Below are 20,593 nucleotides of genomic sequence, written 5' to 3' on the forward strand. Positions count from 1 at the left end.
AAAATAAAAATAATTTTGAAATTATAAATTTGATTTTTCATTGTTAGGCTAAGAACTTTTCAGACCACCCTCGTATATTTATTCCAATTGTTTTCACTATTTTTTTATTATACCCTTTCATAGAGCATGGATCAGCCAGATGCAGCAAACTCCTATCTGTTATGTGTTCTGAAGTCTTCAGCTAAATCTTTCTCTCTCTCTCTCGTTTGATAAATTTAGTCAGCTGCAACTAACAATCGTTATAATTGTCATAATACCATCCCTCCACATACAATCAATCCTGAATATTTTCTCAATCTCCCTCAATTTTCTCAACATGCATTAAAACTTTGAGAAGTACAGCTGGAAGCCATAATCCAATATTAGCCTGACTGAAGACATGTAACATTATTGTTATTTTCATTCTCCTACAGTCAAAGTTTCTTTCAATAAATCCTATAATCTGGTGAGCATTACTAGCTGTCTTACCAATATGAAGCCTGAATTTAAATCCCTATCAACCAAAATACCCATTAATTTTTTTGAAGCCTGTCCTTCAACCCATATCCATCTAATATTACAGTCAGCTCTTACTATAGCAAATGTTATGATAACAAACTCACTTGCTTTAGTGAACCACTGAAAAGTCACAACCAAATCCCCACAGGTGCAGTGTTGTATTAAAAGAAATTCACTATAGCAAACTATTTCTGTAATCCCTGTAGGTGTACAACTGAATCTTCTTACCAAATTGGATATGCTTGCATTTGTTCACATTAAATTTAAGTTTTAAACACCACCTGTCCACTCTTTCAGTATCTTAAAATCATCTTGTAAATAACTTAAATCATGCAAAAAGTTGACAACATATCATCAGCAAAGAGAAAACTTTATTCTTAATGTTTGAAATGAAATCATTTATGAATATATTAAACAAGGATCCTTACACTGAACTCTGTGATATAGCCCCATTCCAACAACCTGGCTCTGAAGACTTCTTTCTAAATCCTACTTCCTGTCTTCATATGTGAACTAATTTCCTACTTATCTCACTACGTGATCATAAGTACATATTTAATACATTATAATCATTAGTTTCTTATCTTATGTGGAATGCTATCAAGCCTTTGCTTAAAACCTAAATAAATCACATAATGACCAAGAGGTAACTCTTGACTTCATCATAAAAAAAAGCAAGCAAATTTGTCATAACCAATCTCTCTTTAACCACGCTACCGGCCAGGATGTATATATGTCCAAGTTACCATGGATGCGAAGTGCATATTAAAATTGTAATACCATTGATATTACATTGAAATATATGATGGATACAAAGCATATGAAGATGCATATTTGATCCATAATGGCCGGCAAGGTGGTTAAAGCAAACAACACTGTTGTGCTCACCAAGTGATCTCTATCAAGAATGTCTTAGATATGATTTTTAATTAATTTTTCCATACTTTATAACACTATGAAGCCTGAGTGGTCACTTCTCCACTTTTTGTCACGATTACTCTTATGAATTACTCTAATGTTCATATAACTTGGTTAACAGGAAAAGGAGGTATATATGACAGAGATCTGTAAACTTCTGAATAGGTGTTATAAGATATTGTCTGATGAAATTTTTCTATGGATGCTGGGAGAGAACATGGGGACATCTGTCTCAGCTCAGGAAAGATACCACAGGAATGGAAAGAATGTATGCGAGTTCCATTGTACAAGGGTAGTGCAAAAACCAATATATCTAACTACTGACTATCAGTATCTCTGGAGCAGTGGTCTTAGAGAAGTTAATAAGAACTGATATACAGAAATCAGTTGACAAAATGCTATACTCTGCAAGGAACAGTATGGGTTTACTGAAAGGAAGTTATGTTTTAGCAATCTGGGGTTGGTCAGAATTCGATTTTTATTTTAAGACAGTTAGCTAAGAAGTCATGAGATTATAACAAGAATCTGTGTTAAGTTTTGTATAGCTGGAAAAGGCATATTATGATGAAATACAAAGAGAAAAGCTTTTCATAACTTTACAGTTTAATTTAATTGAATGAATAGAATGTTATAAGCAATATGTATGCATATCTTTAATTCTAACTTCTGACTAAGAACTAGTCAGAAGTTAGAATTAAAGGGAATAGAGAAGATGGTTTGATGTAAATTCAGGGTGCATATCATCTTATTCATTTTCTATATTGATGACATTTTAAAGAAAGTGTTATTAAACTTATCAAAATCTGAGATATTCAACTCAGCTCTTTATTTAATGTTTATGATGCTGTACTTCTAAATAAATAGATCCATTATAAATCTTTAGGGCTCTGACTAAATTTAACAACTGCTGTAACAAATTCAGTATGCAAATGAGCAATAATTATTAAAAAAAACTATGAAAATAGGTAGAACACAGTAAACAGCATTCTGAATGGAGAATCTATAGAAGTACACTACTTCGGGTATTAGGCACAGTTTTAGTGGTGTGATAGGAAGTCAGCTGAATAAATTTATATTCAAAAAAAAAAATTAGCCAAAACACTAGATGAACAGTATACATGATAGTTTTTAAAACAATTTTAATTTACAGATCCAAACAGTTGATAAAAGACCAAAGAGCACAGATATGAGAGTTCTGTGAAAAATTAGAGGGGTAGAATCAGTGGCAGACTTATTTGAAAAATGAGGTTATTAGGAAGGAACTTAACATTCTTAGCATTTAAGAATATGCGAACTGAGTTAATCTAAAGTGGTATGGTCTCATACCATATCACTTGAGATTAGACAGCCCATCAGGAGAGGAAAGTTTAGATTATCCATATCTGGATGGCAAGAAAAAAGAACCAGAGGAAGTTCAGGATCCAAGGCAGATTGATGAAGTTGGAAGACCAAAATATAAAATCTGAAAATATTGCAGTCTTGACAAATAATAAACTAATTTGAACAAAAATTGTTGATAGGATGCCAGTAATATAACATCAAACTTAATCATATAATACTGTCATGGTATCCTGTACTTCCCTTAAGGATACACATCAGAAATTTTATGATGATGATGATCCCATGTTCCCTTTCGTGTTGGACTCAGCAGCCTGTCACAGCTAGGTAGTTTGGCTTTTTTAGAATCCATCTTGCTGTTTATGATAGAATGGTTAATCCTGTCCACATTGTGTGCTGTCTGTAAATTGCGTTTGTTCTTCTGGTCTGTTTACCAGGATGAAAAATACAAGTTTCTGGCTGGGAAAACCTTTCCACCTCCATGTATGGCTGACTAATTCACCTTAGTTGAAGAAAAACTTTCTTCATGTTCTAGACAGAATTTGAGCCAAGCCTTTCCAACATTATGGCATCGTTGATGCCAACTAAACTATGGAGGCTATGATGATGATATATATGAATAATTCTGAAAATGAAATCTGAAATATAGAATGGGGTTATGTTCAATAAATTTATTTTAAAAGAAGGGAGAATTATATAAAAAAAGGAATATAGTTCATAACTATATTTGACTGCAAAACTGCTATTGTGAACCATTAAAGTGATAGCCATGTTAAAACAGTTCAGTGAAGAGCAATGGAGTACCGTATCATAATGATTACAGTGCTGGACTTTAAATAGGTTAGTTGAATTAGCAAACCATGAGACATTTATATATCCGTTGTGTGTTTCCTGTACAGGTTTTTAGGCAGTCAGAGACAAGAGTTTTTTTTTTTTTTTTTTTTTTCATTTTTTTCTCTCTCTCACAAGGCAGATAATACATGCACCTAACACTGACATAATGCATTGGTCGCCTAGCTTTATTTGCTTCAGTCATAATTCCAAAACAGTAATAATAACCTTGAAGTCCTGCCAATACCATGAAATGGACCCATGACAGGGATTCAAGTTAGGAAATTACACTTTTTTTTTTTTGTTTGAATTTGTTTGATTATTTCTGTACTTTCTATTTTGTAATGCATAGTCATGTATTTCTATCTTGATAGGTGCTGGATACATGCTAGGAAGTGTGTCTTAAATATAATCATGGCTATGAGATATAGCAAACCATACTTATTGCTTTATTATTAACCTTTAAATTAAATAAAAAATATATTTATATAAAATAAGTCCATTTCTTTTATTTCTTCAAATCAATTATTATTTTTTTTTTTAATACAGAATTAAAATAATGAAGAATATTGGATTAGCATTTGTAAAAATGGGTCAATTTACTGATGCTATAACATCTTTTGAATACATTATGGCAGAGAAAGCAGATTTCAGAACAGCATTACACTTAATCCTCTGTCACTATTCTCTTGGAGATAGAGAAAAAATGAAAAGAAGCTTCTTAAAATTATTAGATGTCACATTGGAACATGTTGAAGATGAAGATAAATATACAGCTACTAGTGTAAGTGTTTCAGAACTGAATAACATTCAGTTTCTGTTTTGTTTATTCTTGTTAAATGCATTTTGGAAAATTTATTTTGAATTTTATTGAAATTGTTGCCAAAATTTTTTAAACCATTTCAGTTTTCATTTTCATTGGACATTTTGATGGGAAAAAAAGGAAGAAACATAACTGAATGAAATTTATTAAAACATGGTATTTAGTATCTCTGTTAAAATTATTTCACTGAGGTCATTTATGGTGGCGGCATTCAGCAAAATAAAATTATGTCTAGAGTAGTTCAAAAAATTATATGATAAGTATGCTATGTTCTTGATCCTATTCAGATTTTTACAAAAATATACCACTCTTTGGATGATGTAAATTTGTCACAGACATCATGATAGTTTCTTGTATAAATGACAGAAATATTTAACCATCAAAATTCAGCTCTGAATAATTTAAGTAAATATGTGAGTCTACATATTTAGCAATATGCATACACCATTTCACAGTTTTATTCTTCAAGCAGTTAAGTTTCTAGACTTTGAAGAATGTTTTCTTTTTCTTTTTTCTTTTTTTTTTTTTTTGCTACATGTTTTTATTGGCAAAAGAATTTGAAAGGGTAATTATAATATATTGTTATTCAGAACCTCCACGGAGTCACGAAACTCATCACAGGAGGTCTGCTTTGGATACCACAAATTCATACTCTTCATTGAACTCATTCGCTGTCTTTATTCTTACTGCACTTTTAAGCAATGCATTCCAAGCACTTAACATTCTCCATGTGGGGAAGGAGGGGGGGGAAGCCTACTTATTACTCACTAACTACTTATTTGCACAACTTCCTAGGATTTGCTCTTGTTCTCCAATTTGCAGTAATCTTCCTGGTGTCTGTCTGGTGAATACTTCTCAATAGCTCTCCAAGTATCTGTAAAGATTAAGGAATCAAGGCTGAGGTGGTTTGGTCATATGCAGCAAGACAAAAGCTATGTGGGAAGGAGAGTGCTGGAGATGAAGCACCAGGCAGAAGAAGTAAGGGGAGACCTAAAGAACGATGGCTGGACAGCTTGAGAGGGGACCTACAAGACCTCGGATTAGAGGAGAAAATGGCCTAGGACAAAACTAAGTGGAGGAGGTTGATCTGCTACAGTGACCCTCTCCTTTGTACTCTTAGAATTTATTTATCCTTTTTAATTACTGATGATAGAGCTGAGTGCAGTAGCCCAAATGTGGTCTAATCAGGACCTTACACTATAAAATCACCTTACCTTACTCTTATCACTGCTGGTTGCATCACTCAGTATTGTAGCAGTCTTCACATTTTTGTAATATATTCCTTGACTTCATATCACGCATCACTTCAAAATCCTTGATCCCCTTTCTTCCTCCACTTCTTGTAGTAAAATTTCACTAATATAATATGTAACCTTCAAAGTAGTTTCTCTCTGTGGATCCCAAAATTCAAAACATTACATTTATCTAATCCCCATTCATTTGCATATGTTTCCCAACTCATTCAGATCCTTCTGAAGAGCCACATCTGCATGTACTAATAACACTCTACAACTTCGCATTATCTGCAAACAATGAACACCTCACTGAAAACCAGTGACTATTGTTAACTTGAAAGTTGAGCAGTAATGGTCCCAGTACTGAGTCCTGTGGAGTTTCTTTCCTTCCCTCCCTATGAACTTCCTTCTCCCCAATGCTGATCTCCTATATGCAGCTTGTTTATATATCAAGCTACCATTTCAATTTCCTAGCCATATCTAAATTCATGCATTGTAAAAATATTAACTTGTCATGTGACAACCTGTTAAATGCTGTTGTAAAATCCAGAAAAATTACAGTATATGCATTACTCACATCAGTCATTCATTTTACTTTATTTGTTATTATATGTCATCATAAAATTCATGATATGTATTCTCAGGGGGTGTACAGGATATTATGATAATATATGAAAAGTATGCATCATCACTAACTTCTTGACAATTTTCCTCCAAATGAATCTGTTATCTGTCCCTTCTCATTCATGTGATGTCTTCTATCTAGGAGATTAACTACCATGATGTGACTCATGTTAACTATGTGCATAATGACATGTTGTGAGGACCTTGTCTCTTCCACATATTGTCGTAAGTATCCATGGCTGTAAATCTGTGTATGTGTTCACGGAGCTAGTTTGCCTGTTCTGAGGGACAAAAAAAAAAAAAACCTGAATTTCTGAAAAAAAAAAAACCTCTATCTCTGTATGAGACTGGCTAACTCACCTTTAGTTGAAAGAGACCAGATAAAAGTTCCTCGCATCATGGACAGGAATCAAATCCAGGTCTTTCCAGCCAAAGGGCTTCTTCTATACTGACTGAGCTATGGAGGCTCCCTGTTATCTGTCAGGACTCCAGTATTGTCATATCCTATAATTTGGTCTTCTAAGGAACTTCTTACTGCATCAAGCCACCTAGATCTTGGGCCTTGTTCTTACCCTCTTGGAAGAAAACAAATTGTTTTGCTAATCTTTCATTTCTGCTAATCTCCCTTACTGTTTAAGTGACCGTGCCACCTGAAGTTTGCCTTGTTCACACACTCCTGAATGCTAACAGTATCAAGTTCCTTCCTGATATACTCATTTTTAATGTGATTCTGCCTTGATGCCATCTGTTTACACTCTTAATCCTTCTCAGCTCTTTTGTCTTATCTGTGGTCCCCAGTCTTTGATCAAGCTGTTATTTCTAATCCAGCTCTCAGATCCATAAGTTAAAATTGGTTTGAAATTACCATATTTTTTTTTTATTGGCACTCTTGTTTCAGGAATGTCCTTTCAGGAATGCCCTATATTTTAATCTCCATAAACATTGTTACCCTCATCTTCCCAATTCTGTATATTAGCTCTTACTAATTTCTCTAAAATCTTAATAACCACAGAAGAAATACAAAGTATTCTATAGTTTGATGCTTCCATTTTACCATCACTGTTTTATTAATGCCAGTCATTATTGGGCATGCTGTCAATGCCACCAACTCATTCCCTTTATTCTTAATATTCCCTGCATTTGAATATAGAGAAAAGTAGCATCTGTTAAGACCTCCTCAGTTTCTATTCTTCTTTTCAATGAGCCTCTGTAGCTCAGTTTATCCCATTTTGGTTGGAAAGACATAGGTTTCAATTCCATTTTGAATACAAAGAAGTTTTACAAGGGCTTTTCAGTTGAAGGCGATTAGTGGTGGTAGGATTTTCTGCAAAATGGGAAAATTGGCCAGAAGAATACTTGCAATTAACAGATACAATACATTGACCTCATCATCAGCTACAACTTCTTTGCAGTATATCATCTCCTGGGGTTCCATTCCTTCTCCAACACTCTCGCTTGCCCATGGCACAACAGTCTCTCAAAATGCTTATATCCTTCCATGCTCAAATGCAGCTCCATCTGCATATTTCAGTCCTCACTCTTTCCTATATATTCTTGCTATAATGCCATTCATTATCGGCACTCTTCTCAACTTCACAATTTTATACTAAGGCAACACACTTATCTATTTTCTCTACACTAACACTTTTTGGCTTCATAATCTCTAACATTGATTTCAATTTTTCGCCACTCACACCTCCTCTCAAGTCATTTGTAGTCAAATCTCACTGCTGTAATCAGTTTCAATGCTTCATTATATACTCTATCATTCTCTCAACATTCCCAACATTGTTTTTCATCTGTCTGCTAAATCATTGAATCTCCACACATTACATTCCTCATATCGTTATTAATTCCTCTCATGCTGGCATTCTTTGTTTTTTCCCCCCTTCCCTCTCTCTCTCTCTCTTTCCCCACTTCCACTCTCTTCCTTACTCTCTTGTTTCCTTGACATTCTCATGCTTCCACTCTTATTCTTCTTCCATCAACTAACTACCTATCTCAAGCATCTGAATCTTATCCTTCACTCTTCATTACTCAGTCCTCATGCCCTCCACTTCTCTTCTAGCATCACATCCATCAATATTCTAGTTCTTCTCATTCATTCTATCTATTGTTAAATCCATAGACATCTCTTGCACATTCTCTTCATTCTCAGTCGTTCACAGTCATATTTCTTTGTTGGTATAAACTAGTTTTTTCTAACACATTACTTCCACTGTTGCTAAATCAGAAATACTCACACCTAAATTACCTAGAATTTCTGTTGCCTATATTTCATGTACACATGCATATATTTTCATTTCTCACCTGCTGCATTTTACTTGACAGGAAGTACACAGGCTACAAGTGTAGCATACTACAGAATCTTGTACAATGTTGTCCAGAATGTCTTTGAATGGTGGAGGGCTGGATGACAGTAAACTAAACAATGTAGTATGGCAACTGCTACAACCTAACAGGTGGTGGCAGCGAATACGTAATGTTAAACTTGTACTCCCGCATTTTATCATAATTGCGTTTTTTGTGCAAAATAAGCAGTAAACAGAAAAGTAACAGAAGGTACTAAGCAGCTGATTACTTCAGTACAATCGTAAGTACCCATAGTTCATTAAATCTGCTATATTTTACAACAAAAAACAGCCATGTGAACGCGCTATGCCCACCTTGCGAAGTTAAGATGGCAGAAACAAAGGCCAACAACAGAAGATTACCTTGAGTCCCTTCAGCGTAGCATCGCCGATCACCAACAAGCCGAATGACATTACGAAGTGCTGCAGCTGCGAAACCTAAGTCAAAGAAAGGAAAAAAAGGTATATTGTGCAATTTCTGTTGCAACTGGCTACATATTTCCATTCAAAAATAAATTAATCAGTGTACAAGCTTTTTAACAATCTAAACCAGCCCTACTTCTGTACAACATGCCTCCCTTCCATAAAACAAATACTAAACCTAGGCAAAAGAGTCAATAACCTCGAGTAACAGCTTAATACCATGATTGATACCTTCTCCTCCAAAATCGGAAAGTTGGAAACTAAGTTCGAGATGCTCAACGACCTGCTCCCGACCGCAAGTGCACCCGTGCCTGCTAACGAACTTTGTGAACTAATCACATCATCAGTACACGAATCGCTCGAGGTCGAAAATAGGAAACTCAACGCTGCTATCCTGAACTTTCCGATGGAAAATGGCAAATCCTTGAAAGAAGACGTCAGCAATCTTGCAGGAGAATGCAATTTTGATCCCTGAAATATCATCAAATGCTATTGTATTGGACCCATAAAAAAAAAAGAATTTTGTTTATGGGTCTGATACAGTAAGGAACGAACTTTCCACGTCTCGTGAAAGTGACCTGCGACTCACCAATAAACACAACCAAATTTATAACAGCGATAAAGAACAAGCTAAAGGACACTTTCCCCTAGTCACTCATACGTGCTCAACCTGATTTAACCTTTGCCCAGAGAGAAAAAAGAAGCCAACTCTGAAGACAACTAGAAGAAAAACGTCAAAATGGAGACAACAGTTGGGTAATAGACCAAAAAAATCCACACTAGTGCAAAAACCAAGTGACGCCACTAGCAGCCACCGAGGACACCAGTATGCAGGCACTGCATAGGAAACGTGCAAGACCCTTGGGGTCAAATCCATGCCTCACAGAACCTTGCATATCCACTTCACCATCATCCACGGCCTCAACTCCAACCTTAATAGCATCCACTACCATCTGCAGTCCACCAAACTCCACCTTCTCTTTTTAACAGAAACTCAAATCTCACCTTCCCCCAGCACTATTCATCTCAACCTTAACTATACACTATTTGACTCCTTTCGACCCAAGGGTGGCATCTGTGCATATATCCGCTCTGACATACCTTGCCAGAGAGCAACTAACTTAGAATCGCCCAACTTCGACCTTCTTTGGCTGAAGATATCCCTCCCCCACTCAGTCAAATTCATCTGCTGTCTCTATCGCTCTCCTAATACTACCAATCACCCTGAGCTCTTCCATTTCCTCTCCTTAAAAGTTGATTTCCAGTCCCACTCTCCGAACAGCAAAATCATCCTCCTGGGTGATTTCAATGTCCATAACACCAATTGGCTTTTCTCTTCCAGTTATACAGATCCTGCAGGCAGAGATGCTGAAACATTTGCAGTCACCAATGAGCTCACACAAATTGTTCAAAAACCGACCAGAATACCAGATAACCCAAACCACTCCCCAAATACCCTAGATCTCTTCCTTACTAATGACCCCCTCCACATATGCAGTGAATGTAGTGAGCCCCCTGGCCAATTCTGACCACAACTTAGTGCTCATCTCCTCCCCCATGCAACAACGCTTACACAGTCACTCCCACACAAGAGTAGTTTGGCATTAACAGTGCCAAATGGGACAGTCTCCGAGACTACTATGCTTCATTCCCATGGTTAGACTATTATTTCCAGTCTTCGAGTTCAAACATATGCACTGAACGCATCACCAAAGTGATCCTCACTGGCATGAAAACATATATTCCCCACACTATACAAAAAATCAGGCATACTACAACTGGCTCAAATCAAGAACCCCATCCTCATTCAATGCCTATACCGAAGCCCAAAACAAATGCAAGAAAATTATAAAAAAAAAAAAAAAAAACTCTATGAAGAGCAATTTACTACAGTAAAGAAAATTCCACAAAACCATAATACTCAAACACTATACACGCATTATAAACTCAGAAATGCTGCACAGAAACATGTACTATCAGCTACTGTACAGTAAAAGCTAAGTATAATAAAAAAATTTTGCAACATCACTATTCATTGCACTGTAAAAACTTGTGTTTTCTGTACTTTTCCAATACATTTCTGAGGGGAAGAATAAAGAAATAATGAATAATTATAGTCCTTAGTAGATTTAGATTTTTTTTTTCTTTCTGTAATTGAATATTTTTATAGGCAGAATGGTTAGAAATGATAACTTCTTCTCTTTGGCTTGATTGCATTTAATAAAATTTGATATTTATGATCTCTATTAAAATTTCGTGAGTTATTTCATTTGGACCATTTTAGTGGCAAAATTAAAGAAGACAGTTGTTTATAGTGCCCCCAAAACTGCTGTAGATTTAGTTCTTGTAATAATCAACTGTCCCTTATGAGAAAGCTATTATGAATAGCCTTTTTAATGAATTTTCTAGAATTATTAATTTCTTTTTTGATAAATTTTAACTGAGTCTAATTTCCTTTGGGATGCAAATAATAAAGATGTGAAAACATTTTTTTTCATGATGGAAAAATTCATTCATTTATTTTTTAGGATGATCCACATTCGCATCTTATAATGGAAGCTATTAAGAATGACAGTTTAAGAAAAATAGAACGACAGAGGTAAATGTTTTAACAACAAGCATGACTAATCCGTTTTTGATAGATTTACTTGCGCCATCCAGTCACCTTCAGAACAGGCTAGAACTGATTGAAATAAGCAAATGCTAGGATTGGTGGTGGTGGGTTATAAAAATAATATATTGTTTATTAAATTTAAGAACTCATTGCTAATTTGTTTTATAATTAATTTCATTATAAAAATGATATAGTGTTTATTTATTATATTAAATTAAGAACTCACTGTTAATTTATTTGATAATTATTGGTTATCCATCAAGTATAGGAAATAATTATCATTATTTATTATTATTATTATTATTATTATTATACATTTGGACTCCATGGAGTCCAAAGACTCATCGTGTGAGACCCAATCTATCATACTTCTCCTTGAATCCATTAACAGAAAAGCACTCACAACTGATTCTGGAAACCCATTTCACTCATTCACCACTCCAAGCAAAAAATCTAGTCCTCAAACTTCTACTGACCACACCTTTATTCAACTTTCAGGGATGACCCCTTGTTCTGCTCCCTCTAGCCAAATGCTGAAACATTTCCCCTGCTTCTATCCTATAAAATCCTTTAAGCAACTTAAATGTTTCTATCATATCCCCTCCTTTTCTCCTATCAACCAACTTCTGCAATCCACACACACCTTCAATCTATCTTCATAGAGCAGCGCTTCCCAAACTGTGGGCCGCGGCCCCCTTGGGGGGCCGTAGGTTTTGTTGAGGGGGGCCGTGAAATAATGAAAACAAATTTAAAATGTTTTAAGACTAAGTAGATTTTTTTATTTTAAAAGAAACGTATTTAACTTTTATTATTTATTATTTCTTTTTTGTTATTTTGTGTTCCTAATCAGGGACTGTTGATATTGACTTTATATACATATCAAAACTCGTTTTATATTATCACTGTCATCCGAGCTAGTTTTCTGTTACCAATAAAAGTTTCGCATATACTTCACACATGAAAAAAGGCTTAAACAAGTTCATGTGGGGAGATAGTAACTCGCTTGCAGTGGTAAACAACACCCCTCCCTAACAGCCACTATACTGCAGAGGCAATCAAATAAAGTACTTTTATTATGCCAGTGAATAAGGTATGAGGAGTCTGTGTAATATATTTCTCAACAAATAGTGCAATTAGAGACAACTGGGATAAAAATACACTAATTAATGAATCACATGTCCCCTCATACAGAAACAAAACCATACGTTGCATGGGCAAACACAGTATCTAACTAAAAACTACTGTTATTAATTAGATGTGTGTGAGTTCGATTTCCCAAATAAGTGTTAAAAACTAAATAATATATATATATATATATATATATGTTATGGCAGTTTCACATATGGAATTCAGTTGAAGCGAGTTAGCATTTCAACTCAATTGTTAGCTATGCTTTTATATTTCGGTTGCGCGATCTTTTGTTAATACCGCACCAATCATATGCACGTTTTAATAACCTGCCTTTGCTGTCTGTTTCGCGTTAGGCTTAATTACTGTAAAAGGAGAAAAGTCACAAAAGAAAAAAATGTTCCTGGTCCGGGGATTCCCTTATTCAGGTAATATTCACTAATTTCATGTTATCGATCTGTGGTGTGCCAGTATCGGTAAGTGGTGATATTATTTGATCTATTTTACTTTAAAAAATTTAACCCTGAGATGGATAAGTGGCTGATAAAAAAAATTTAAAAAAAAAAATCCTGCGAACAATCAGAAACAGACTAAAAAAAAAAAAAAAAAAAAAGGATAGTATTTCATATTTTACCAGAACACCCGCATCGTCTTCAGAACCAAACGGTAAGAGATAAAAAATATTGCAAAAATCAAATATGCATTTGATTTTTGCAATATTCGCTGTGTATGTTTTGTATTGAATATAAATACATTAAATATTATAATAATATATCTCTCTATTACGATTTTTTTCGAGGGGGGGCCGTGAAATATTTTAATTTTTGCAAAGGGGGCCCCTGATAACCAGAAGTTTGGGAAGCACTGTCATAGAGCACATGACACAAGCCATTCACTATCTTGGTCACTCGCTTCTAAATCCTCTCCACCACTTTCTCATCCCCAAGAAACCCAGGGGACCAGACTTGAGTACAGTAATCCAGATGTGAGGCATATCAAGGCCTTTTAAAGAGGAATTACAACCTCCTTATCTCTACTTGTTAATGTGTTCTTCACTAGCCAAGTAATCTTATGGTCTACCTAAGCAACCTTAGCATTATGTACTCTAAACTTTAACTTTCTGTTTACCACCACCCATATAATATAATATCATATTATAATTTTATTAAATTATAAACAAATATTATATCATAATATTTGTGTATATGGTCCTCACCAATATAGCTGCTTCTTTTTTTTTATTTTTTTTTACATGAAATGAAATTTAGACAAAACTGAAACAGTAATGAACTGTTAATATTCAAATTAATTTTTATCATATGTTGAAAGTTTTTTTCACTTGGGTATGCTATAAATTAAAGATGCCAAGAAATTATATGACTTCTACATTACTTCAACCCAAATTTAATATAATTTCTTAGCATCTTTAATTTATACTGTAAGCAAGTGAAAAAACTTTCAACATCTATCTCTAATCCAGAGTACGTTTTAGTAACAAGGTGTGACACCTTTTGACTACTTGTATATGGAAATATGACTTCTGCATTACTTCAATATTGGTGTCACTTTTGGGTCTGGTTCCCACTGATGAGACCTCATTAAATGTCAAAAGCAATCAGAATAGTGGCCCTTCCCATAATGCATAGCATTAAACATGTCCGCAAGGATATGTGCTTTTGCATTATGGGTTACTAAAGCTAGTGATGTGAAGTCATTAGCCTCTATATACAAGTAGCCCAGTCATGAAGCCACTTCATGTGCAAACTTTGTTTACAGTTGGATAAAGGATGAAATCAAGAATATAATTTCTTGGCATCTTTAATTTATGTTTATCATAATTATAGATTTCACTCAAACAGCACAATTGTAAAATCAATGTTCCTTCTCTTTAGGATAATTAAACTTTTTTTAAGAAATTTATTTCAAAAAGCACACACATCTTCATCAGTAAAGTTTTTTTTTTTGTGTGTGTGTGTGTGTGTGTGTGTGTGTGCTGTCCCTCCCATTCCATTATACACTGCTTGGAACGAAGTCAACAGATACCATAGTGTGAGGAACAAACAGCCATGGTGCCCACCTGAATAAGATGCAGAACCTCCTTTTACCGTGATGACTGCAGCAGTCCTACAGGCATACTCTCCACAAGTGTACAATAGCGATTAATAGGAATTTTGAACCATATTTCTTCCTACAGGCATGTAATGAGGTCCTGGACTGTTGTGGGGTGGACGTCCCTTGACCACACCTGATGCTCCTGTTCATCCCACAAATGTTCAGTAGGATTGAGATCAGGGCTCTGTGGAGGCCAGTCAAGTGTGATGACATTCATGTCCACTTGAATGTCATCATGTGGATTGTTTTTCTGAAACAATCAATGGTGTTTTGTTTTGCTGAAAGAGACAGTGATCGATTGTGTAGAAACAGCACAAAGTAGGAAGCATTGCATTGTCTAGAATGTTCAGATACCTCTCGGAGTTCAATGTTTGTGGCACCACAAACAGAGGTTTGAGGTCAAAACCAGGAAAAATAGGACTATCCCGCTGCCACTTCCGAATTTCATAGTTGAGGTTATGCACTCTAGCAAGAGATGTTCACCAGGCATCTGCCACACCCATCCATCTGCTCGGTAGAGTATGTAGCATGATTTATTTCTCCATAATGCAGCTTTTCAAGTTTCCATGTCTCACTGTAAAGGCTCTTTGCACCAGTGAAGACGAAGCTGCATGTTGGTTTGAATAATGTGGGGCTTGCATATTGCAGTCTTACCATGGAAACCCATGTTGTGAGCCTTGGTTCTGAATGTTTTTGTGCAGATTCGTGTTCCAGTCAATGCCTGGAACCCTGCATTCAATGTGTTGACCAAAGAATGGTGGTTTTTAATGTTATCCTTTGTAGCATCCATGGTCATGTTTGGTGACTGGTGGGTCTCCCACTGCAGGTAGCACTTACAGTTGATGCCCTGCACTTCCATCTCAGTATGGTACCACTGATTGTTGACCTGGGATGGCCCAATTTGCCAAACAGATAGGCTTGCAACATGGCATCCTATCACAACACCTCTTTTGAACTCTGTCAGTTCCCTTCTCATTTCACCCAAACATAGTTGCACTGATTTGAGAGCTCTGTATTCCTCCAATTTATACTGGCTATAAACACATGATTCGTTAAATGGCACAATGCACATTAGAGGATGTCCATTGGCTTCTTTCCAAGCAGTGTATAAAAAAAAACTGCATGTTCATACCCCCCCCCTTCCTCCCCAACAATATAATGTCATAAACAAGTTATATTTTAGTCATACAGTGATATCACTTTATTTTGTGATCTTGAAAAAACTTCTTTCTTTTTTCTTTTTTTCAGGCTTGGATAAAAAAAAAAGCATTTTATACTCATTGCTTTAAATTCAATTACTGCTTTCTAAAACTGAGTTTACAGTTTTAGGAAACTCTAAAGAGATGGATACACTAAAGAGATGAAAATGGTCAAAGAGAGCATGTTATTATGAAATGTCGGATAAGTAATGTAAAAAGGGATTAGTGAAATAAAAATTTGGTTTTACAAATTTGAGATAAATCAGTGCTAATTTGGTTGTACACAAGAACATGAGAAAGCAAGTAATTATGCTCTCCCCTTGTACTACCTCCCCCTTCAGATAGAGGCACCTGTTTGTGATGGATGGATCCCAGTGATTGTGCTAGCCCTTTTTTATTCTTCACCTTTTTCTGTACAACTCCTTCTGTATTCTTTGTTCTCCTTCTCCAGAGTATTTTTAATTTTTCTATTCTCATATCATTAAATTTGCTCCCATGTTGCATGACCTGTAGACATCCAGAAAGGGGATTCCTGGTGGTGTGGATGCACTGCTTTGGATGACTGCTAGATCAGTCAGTTAGTGGATTTGCCTTACGAGGGTCAACAGCACTAACATCATCCCTCATAGTCTTGGGATACATTCCAAGGCTTGCTGTGGTGCCATTATGGCATATCCTTGGCATTTCACTTTTGAGTGTAGCCATTGTTTGCCAATTAGTAGGTATTGATGTGGCTCTGTGTTGGGTGCAGAACTCTAATACAGAATAGTACTAAAGGTTTCATTTCATTTCGTATGGTGATTCAACGGCCTTGAGCCCCTTTTATGGGGCGGTACAGCACCACCTCAATCCCTCCCCCTCATTTTTATCCAGGCTCGGGACTGGCATAGCTGACAATTCAGACCTATGCCTGGAGGGATTGCCTTAAGTATTCCTGACTATATCCATGTGTGTTCATGGTGCCGGTTTGCCTGCTTGCAGGATGAAAAATCTCAGATAAACTGGGGGAAAATTCCTGCTGCCCATGCCCAAGACTCGCTAACTTGGCTATGGCTGAGGAAGAGCCTTAAGCTCCTCGCATCGTCAACAGGAATCAAACCTAGGACACCACTCCTTCACCAGGTTGCGAAGCACATAGTCACTAAGCTAACCGCATGGATGCACTGAAGGATGAACCCAGTGAAGTCTTCATCTTCAAATTTTCCAGGGGCCTTCCCACACAAAGCCTCAACTATGTCCATTAAATAATGAAACATCAGCTGATATCAAAAGTAAGAACTAAATATAATCAAATACACCTGCTAAAACTGCTTTTTTCATAATGTATTTAAGGGGCAAACATTCTGTTGAGAAAAAATCGCCCTTATGTATAAAGAAAGGATCGTCATCATCATCAAGTTCCTGACATGTACCCTCAAGGGGTGTACAGGATATGATAGTACTACATGAAAAAAATTTCATCATTACTAACTTCCTATCTACAATTTTCCTCCAAATCAGTCTGTTACTTGTCAAGACTCCAACATTATCAGATCTTATATTTCTATTGTCTAAGGCACTTTGTACTGTATCAATCCACCTATATCTTGGTCTTCCTCTGGGTCGTTTTCCTGCCAACCTGGCAGAGAACACTTGTTTTGCTAATCTTTCTTCGCCTATTCTGTTTAAGTGACCATACCACCTGAGATTAGTTCTGCTAATGCATTCCTGGATGCTGACAATGTCAAGTTCTTTCCTAATATCCTCGTTTTTAATATGATATTGCCATTGATGCCATCTGTTCACATCTCTAATCTTTCTCAGGACTCTCATATCTGCGGTTTCTAGTCTTTGGTCAAGTGTTTTACTTCTGACCCAGCTCTCAGATCCATAAGTTAAAACTGGTTTGAACACTGTCTTGTATACAGCTCATTTAGTGTTCCGACTAATTTCTCTCTTATTCCATATGAATTTATTCAATTGACTTCCCACCATACCAGCTTTGCTGATTCTGTTATCTATTTCTATATTTAATTTACCATCTTCCCTAAAAATCATGCCTAAGTAGCTGAAATGTTTTACTTGTTCCACAGGTTCTCCATTCACAACACAGTTGACATTTTCAATGATTCTGCCTATTTTCATTGTCTTTGTCTTTTTATTGCTGACTCTCATACCATATCTATTACAACAGTTATTCAATTTAGTCAGAGAATCTTGCAAACTTGTAGCGGATTTATTTAGAAGTATAGCATCATCTGCATAAAGCAAAGAGCTGACATTAACATCTCCAATTTTGATATCATGTTTAATACCACTTTCCTTCATAATGTGATCCATATAGATAATGAATAACAAAGGGGATAATGTGCATCCTTGTCTCACACCAGATTTAACATTCAACCACTTTGCTGTACTTCCTTCAATCTAACTGTTGACTTACAACTCAAATAAACACTAAGTATTGCTTGATATAATGCCCCATTGACACCATATAACTGTAGCATATTGAATAGCTTCTCTCTTGGCACCTTGTCATATGTCTTTTCCAAATCGACAAAACTTAAATACAGATCTTTGTTATATTCCCATGATTTCTCGACTATTTGTCATAAAGTGAAGATCTGATCCTGACAGTCTCTATTTGCCCTAAATCCAGCTTGTTCTTCACTAAGCTTTTCTTCCACAATTCTTCTCAACCGTTTCTCAAGTATACTTGCATAGATCTTGCCAGGAACACTCAGTAGGGAAATACCTCTGTAATTCTCACATTCAGTTTTATTTTCCTTTTTATATATGGGTACTATGAGAGCTCTACTCCAATCATCGGGAATTCGTCCCTCTGTCCAGGCATTCTGAATTATGCAGTGCAGCCACTGTAAGACTCTTATACCACCATACTTCAGCATTTCTGGTCGAATATCATCTACTCCTGCTGCCTTTCCACATTTCAAGCCTTTGATGGCTTTTTCTACTTCAAGTATGGATATGTATTCCTGCCTGCATGCCTGGTCAGTGTTTTTTACCACTGTGCTGTCATCACTGCTTGTTTCATTTAGCAGTTTTTCAAAGTAATTACTCCATACTTCAAGGATATCTTTTTCTCCCGTTTTCATGTCACCTTTATCATCTCTAACTCCTTTTACAGCACTCTTTCCTCCATTCCTAAGCTTCTTCAACAACCTCCAGAATATTTTGCCACCTTCTTGATATTTATTTTCTATATTCTTGCCAAAGTCCTCCCATGACTTTTGTTTAGCTAGTTTTACACAGAATTTAGCATTCTTGCATTTGTCTTTGTATTCTCTAAGAGCACAAGCTGACTTATTTGCCAGGAACTTTTGATATGCTTTCTTCTTTTCCTTCACTGCCTCCTTAACTTCCTGTGTCCATCATGGAGTTCTAATTTTTCTATCCTTGCAGACAACTTCACCACATGCCTCTCTAGCTGAATCAATCACGGCTTTTTTCAAGGCTTGCCACTGAATCTCCAAGGTTTGATTTCTGTTCTCAAACTCTTTCATTTTTTATTCAATAAACTTTGTGTATTTCAGTCTACAGTTCACATCTGAGTGCTGCTCAACTTTTATTTGCTTTAAAACTTTCTTACATGTTAATCTTTTTAATATGAAATTCAGTTTTATCCTGCTCAAGACTAAATAGCGATCACTTCCAATTTCAAATCCTCTGTACATTCTGGTGTCCTGCACCAGGAAGAAAACATCACTATCAACAATAACATAATCAATGAGAACTCCCTGGAACATTATGTTAGTAATAACTTTTTTCATTGTGTCAGTAGCTTTTTCTAAAGCCTCAAAAAATTCCTCGACTTCTACCTTAGTAGAACCTTCTGTGGGACCATAGGCACAAATAAGTCTCATTGTCCAGTTCCCTATTATCATATTTGCCCACATTATTCTACTTGAGACTGCCTGCCATTCAAGAAGATTAGCCTCATATTTTGTGTTGAATACTATGGCTACTCCTTCTTTTCCTTGATTGTCATTGCCTGAATATAACATTTTGTATTTATTGCTCAGAAAGATCTCACCAGTTTTTATCTTTTTTGTTTCAGTCACCCCTAATATGTCGATCTGGTACTTATCTAATTCCTCAGCTAGCTCCATTTCTTTGCCATTCAGGCTTCTTATCTTGATAGTACCGATCTTTAACTCTGGTGATGTTCATAGGACCTCCAAAATATGCAGAATGTTATGGTATTCTTTCCATAGAAAAAACATTCAGAATGCCATAACTGGCATTCTGGATGTTTTTTGGTTAACTGAAATTGTGTGTCAGTGAAATGCCACTGAAAATTGCAAAATGTACCACTGGTGAGTGAGAGAGAGAGAGAGAACATCCAGTTTATTTCCAGTTGTGTCAAAGATGGAATTTTCTTCTCATTCCATGCAAATTCATTCAGCTGGCTGCCGGTCATATCAGCTTTGCTTATTGTGTCATCTATTTACAGATATAACTTGCTGAAAGCACACCCCAACTCAACATCACCAGAGTTA

The 20,593-nt window shown here is 35.9% G+C and overlaps 1 protein-coding gene across 1 annotated transcript in view; it reads left to right on the forward strand.

Moving 5' to 3' along the window:
* The window catches only part of nompB (intraflagellar transport protein 88-like protein nompB), a 277,618-nt gene that overhangs the window by 124,833 nt on the left and 132,192 nt on the right, over positions 1-20,593 (forward strand). The window contains exons 11-12 of the mRNA XM_090412432.1: positions 4,135-4,369; positions 11,570-11,640. Of these exons, the coding sequence (XP_090268558.1) occupies positions 4,135-4,369; positions 11,570-11,640 (306 nt within the window). The remainder of the gene's footprint in view (positions 1-4,134; positions 4,370-11,569; positions 11,641-20,593) is intronic.

Source organism: Typopeltis vanoorti, chromosome 22 (assembly GCF_054136105.1).
Source record: "Typopeltis vanoorti isolate ZY-2024b chromosome 22, IOZ_Tvanoo_1.0, whole genome shotgun sequence".
In the NCBI taxonomy this organism is placed as follows: Eukaryota; Metazoa; Arthropoda; class Arachnida; order Uropygi; family Thelyphonidae; genus Typopeltis; species Typopeltis vanoorti.